The sequence below is a fragment of the Haliaeetus leucocephalus genome, unplaced genomic scaffold (assembly GCF_000737465.1).
Source record: "Haliaeetus leucocephalus isolate CR32 unplaced genomic scaffold, Haliaeetus_leucocephalus-4.0 Scaffold219, whole genome shotgun sequence".
NCBI lineage: Eukaryota > Metazoa > Chordata > Aves > Accipitriformes > Accipitridae > Haliaeetus > Haliaeetus leucocephalus.
In genome coordinates this window covers 258,783-263,275 of record NW_010972655.1, presented here as the reverse complement: position 1 = coordinate 263,275, position 4,493 = coordinate 258,783, and the positions used below count along the sequence as shown (strand labels likewise).

At 64.3% G+C, this 4,493-nt stretch overlaps 1 protein-coding gene across 1 annotated transcript in view; it reads right to left on the bottom strand.

The window, feature by feature from the left end:
• Positions 1–405: 405 nt before the first annotated feature.
• LOC104831341 (sodium/potassium-transporting ATPase subunit alpha-2) overlaps positions 406–4,493 on the bottom strand; it is a 12,356-nt gene continuing 8,268 nt past the window's right edge. The window contains exons 12-22 of the mRNA XM_010566867.1: positions 4,026–4,201; positions 3,812–3,948; positions 3,594–3,744; positions 3,061–3,229; positions 2,823–2,977; positions 2,625–2,748; positions 2,002–2,147; positions 1,353–1,483; positions 1,161–1,262; positions 993–1,084; positions 406–434 (exon numbers count right to left, since the gene is read on the bottom strand). Coding sequence (XP_010565169.1) covers positions 406–434; positions 993–1,084; positions 1,161–1,262; positions 1,353–1,483; positions 2,002–2,147; positions 2,625–2,748; positions 2,823–2,977; positions 3,061–3,229; positions 3,594–3,744; positions 3,812–3,948; positions 4,026–4,201 — 1,412 coding nt within the window. The remainder of the gene's footprint in view (positions 435–992; positions 1,085–1,160; positions 1,263–1,352; positions 1,484–2,001; positions 2,148–2,624; positions 2,749–2,822; positions 2,978–3,060; positions 3,230–3,593; positions 3,745–3,811; positions 3,949–4,025; positions 4,202–4,493) is intronic.

Here is a 4,493-nt window from a genome sequence, read left to right as displayed (position 1 = left end):
CCCACAGGGGGGCCCCGGAGGGGGGGGGCAGGAAGGCACATGGGGGGTCATGGGGGCGACATGGAGAGGGGGGCATCAGCTAACAAGGGAGGGATATGGGGTACTGGGGGACACAGAGAAAGGGGCGGGGGAAACCAGGCTCCATCCCTCCCCCTGTGCCCCCCATCCTGCCGCCCCCGGTCTCTCTGTCCCCCCACAAAAGGGACCAGGCACAAAAGGGTTAAACTGGTTTATTGCTCTGAAGGTGTGGGGGGGTCTGGGTGCCCCACGGGGGAGCAGAGGGTGCCCCCCCGCACTCCTGGGTCGCCCCAGGCCGGGGGGGTCCCATGCCCGGCAGCGCCAGTCCCCGGGGTTAGTACAGGGGTGGAGAGTTGGGGTGAGGGGGGGGGCTGCCCACACAGACGTCTAGTAGTAGGTCTCCTTCTCCACCCAGCCTGCGAGGGGGCAGGCATCGAGGGGGGGGGATCAGATGGGGGTCCCCCCCCCCCCCTGCATGTGCCCCAGACCCTGTGGGTGTCTGCCCATCCCTTGGGTGCTCTCCATCCCTCTTGGGTGCCCCCCACCTCTCCTGGGTATCCCCTTCTCCTATGGGGGCTCCCCACTTCCCTGGGTCTCCCCCCAACCCTTGTGGATGCCCCCACCCACCCCTGGTATCCCCTAAGACCTCCTCCCCTGGTGCCCCCCCAAATCCTTCAGGGGCATGTGCCAGCCCTGAGGGTGGTTTTGGGGGCAGCAGTTGCTTTGGTGGGCAGTGGAGCAAGATGAGGGGCTAAAGGGGCTGTGCCACTCAGGGCAGGGGGCAGTAGCCACTTGAGGTGGTCAGTGAGGACTTTGGGGTGCTCAAAAAGGGGGGATTTGGGGGGGCAGAGCCCATACTGGGGGTTTTGGGGGGAGTGTGCCCCAAATGGGGGGAAAGCAGTGACCACCCTGGGGGGGCAATAGCCGTGGGGGGTTTTGAGGGAGGGGCCATGCAAGGAGGGGGTCTCACTCACCGCCGGGGTAGCGACGCAGGATGAGCTTGCGCACTTCGTCGTAGGCGAAGATGAGGAGGCTGTAGGGGAAGGCGCAGAACCACCAGGTAACCCTGGGGGGGAGCAGCGTTAGTAGGAGGGCACCCATGGGGGGGGGGGGCAGGGCCGGGGGGCCCCCCCCCCACTCACTTGAGGGGGTACATGCGCAGGGCCACCCCCATGCCAGGGCAGTAGGAGAGAAATGCTGCCAGCGCCGTTTCTTCTAGCAGCCCGAAGATCAGGATCTTGTTCCTGCGGGACAGCAGTATGGGTGCAAGGCATGGGGTGGGGGGGCTGGGGAAGAGCACCCATGGGTGCTGGGGTTAGAGGGGGGACACTCACTTCATGCCTTGCTGGAAGACAGAGTTGCGGCGGGTCTTGCAGATGATGAGGTCGGCCCATTGCACCACCACAATGCTGGCGAAGAAGGCGGTGTGGCAGGTGAACTCCACCACCTTGCGCTGCTCATAGGTCTGGGGGGGGGGGGGCACGCCCTCCGGGCAACCTTCGGCGTCCCCCCCTCTCACACGCTCACACATGGGAGGGCACGCACGAGCACGCACCACGCAGGGGCAGGTGCATGAGCAAGTGTGCGAGGGGATGAGAAGAAGGATGAGTGTGGGACGGTGTGTGCAAACACACTCACGTGGGTGTGCGCACACATGCAAGGGCTTTGCACAAGCACAGGCACGTGAGGGCACACTTGCCTAGGCACGTGTGAGCACACGCACATGAGCACAGCTGTGCAAAGACAAGTGCACAAACAGGCGTGCGAGGGGATGTGCAGGGCTGTGAGGGCACGTGCAAACAGAAAAACGCACACGTGTGTACACACACTCACGCAAAGCCTTTGCACAAACTGAGGGGTGGGTTTGTGCATGCACAGCCACAGGCGGGCGAGGGCACACGTCTGTAAGCACAGGCAGAGCAGAGCTGTGCGAAGGCAGTCACACAAGTGGGCATGCGAGGGGCGTGCGAGGAGCTCACTCACCCACTCCTGGCCGTAGGAGTCCTCGAGGTCATTGGTGGAGCGGTCATCCCAGGCCAGGCGGATGCCCACCAGTGTGCCAGGCAGGAAGCCGTTCTCAGCCAGGATCACGAAGTAGGTGAAGAAACCGCCCAGTGCCTGGATCATCCCTGGGGGAGCGGCACCCCGGGATTGGGGATCAGCACCCCCGGGATCAGGGAGCAGCACCCGGGGATCAGGGAGCAGCACCCGGGGATCAGCACCCCAAGGGCCACTGGGGTGCAGGGTCAGGTCTTGGCTAATCATGGCACAGCCCGATGCTACTCTCTGTCCTGGTGTCACTGGTGGGTGCTCCACTAGCACCAGTGGGTGCCCAGAGTCACATGGGACTCCAGACACCAGCTGGGGGAACATCACTTGGTATCACCAGTGGGTCCTGGCGTGCCCTTGATATCTCGAGTGAGTGCTCTGGGGTCACTAGTTGGTGCCCTGGTCTCACACAGGGGCCATGATGCCAGCTGGGGGGGATGTCCCCAGTATCTCTAGCGGATGCCCAGTGACACTGGTGGGTCCTGGGGTGCCACCAGTGCTGGTGGCCCCCATTGCCCCTGTTACCGCCTGGGGAGGCCGGTGTGCCCGCCCCTCACCGATCTGCCCGTAGGCCATGCTGATGAGCCGCTCATTCACCAGCTTGTCCGTTCGGGGGTTCCTGGGCTGGCGCTTCATGATGTCACTCTCTGCTGCCTCATATGCCAGGGAGATGGCGGGGACCTGGGTGGTGGGGTGATCCGTCACCTCCTGTCACCCCCGTCCCCCCCATCACCCCTCGTGCCCCCCATCCTCACCATGTCAGTGCCCAGGTCAATGCAGAGGATGGTGACAGTGCCCAGGGGCAGGGGGATGTTGGCGATGATGAAGAGGAGGAAGGGTGTGATCTCGGGGATGTTACTGGTCAGGGTGTAGGCAATGGACTTCTTCAGGTTGTCAAAGATCAGGCGCCCTGTGGGGATGGTGGGCGGTGGGTGACAGGGGTGGCAGGCGTCCGTCCAGGGGGAGGAGGGCCATGGAGGGGCCTGCACTGACCTTCCTCCACGCCAGTGACAATGGAGGCGAAGTTGTCATCGAGGAGGATCATGTCGGCCGCCTGCTTGGAGACATCCGAGCCAGCGATACCCATCGCGATGCCGATGTCAGCCTTCTTCAGTGCCGGGGAGTCGTTCACCCCATCCCCTGTCACTGCCACTATGGCACCCTGGGGACACAGGGGTCAGGCACCGTGGGGCAGAGGGACGGGGCACAGGAGGGCATGGGGATGGAGGTATCGTGGGGCATGGGATGGGGACACGGTGGGGCACAGTGATAGTGGCACCATGGTGCATGGGGACTGGGACATCAAGGGGCACGGGGACAGCAGGGTAGCTTGGGGTAGAGGGAAAGGGGCACGGGGACAGGGACAAGGTGGAGAACGGGGACAGGGCACTGCAGGGCACCAGGACAGGGACACCACAGGGCTGGGGGCACCATGGGGCACAGAGACAAGGGCACCGTGAAGCATGGGGATAGGGACATCATGGGGCACAGGGACAGGGGCAGCAGGGTACACAGGGACAGGGCACCTGGCGCTGGCAGCCCTCCACGATGATGAGCTTCTGCTGGGGGGACGTGCGGGCGAAGACAATCTCGGTGTGGTTCTTGAGGATCTCGTCCAGCTGCTCCGAGGTCATGTCCTTCAGGTCGGAGCCGTGTACCACACAAGCCTTCGCCTCCCTGTCACACCACAGCCTCAGTGGAGGCTGCCAGACCACCCAGGACCACCCCTGACACCGGCACCTACCGGGGGTTGACCTGGCTGACGGGGATGTTGAGACGGGCGGCGATGTCCTCCACCGTCTCGTTGCCCTCCGAGATGATGCCCACCCCCTTGGCAATGGCCTTGGCTGTGATGGGGTGGTCCCCAGTCACCATGATCACCTTGGGGACACACACACACAGAGGGGTGACCCATGCTCAGGGGGGCATCAAGGGGCTCATGGCGAAGGGATTCTCACCTTGATGCCAGCGCTGCGGCACTTGCCAACGGCGTCAGGGACAGCGGCACGGGGCGGGTCAATCATGGACATCAGCCCCACAAAGCAGAGGTTGCTGGTGGGGAAGTTGACCTCGTCGGCGTCAAACCTGAACCCGCGGGGGAACTTGTCCGGGGGCAGGTAGAGGTGACAGAAACCTGGCGGGTGCCAGCGGGTGACAGGGTGTGGGCACCCATGGACACCCCCTTCCCTCGCCCGGTACTCCTTGTCCCCCACCATGGCCCCCCGGTGCCCCCTTTGCCCCCACATCCCTTGTGTCCTCCATGTTCCCCCAGTGCTCATGCACCCCATCCCCTTGAGCAGTGCCTCCCTGCCCACCATGTCCCCTGTGTCCCCATGGTCCTCCCCCTCTATCCTCCACACACCGTGTTCCCTTGCCCCCCATGTGCCCCATCGCCCCTGTGTCCCCAAGTTCTATCACCCCACGCC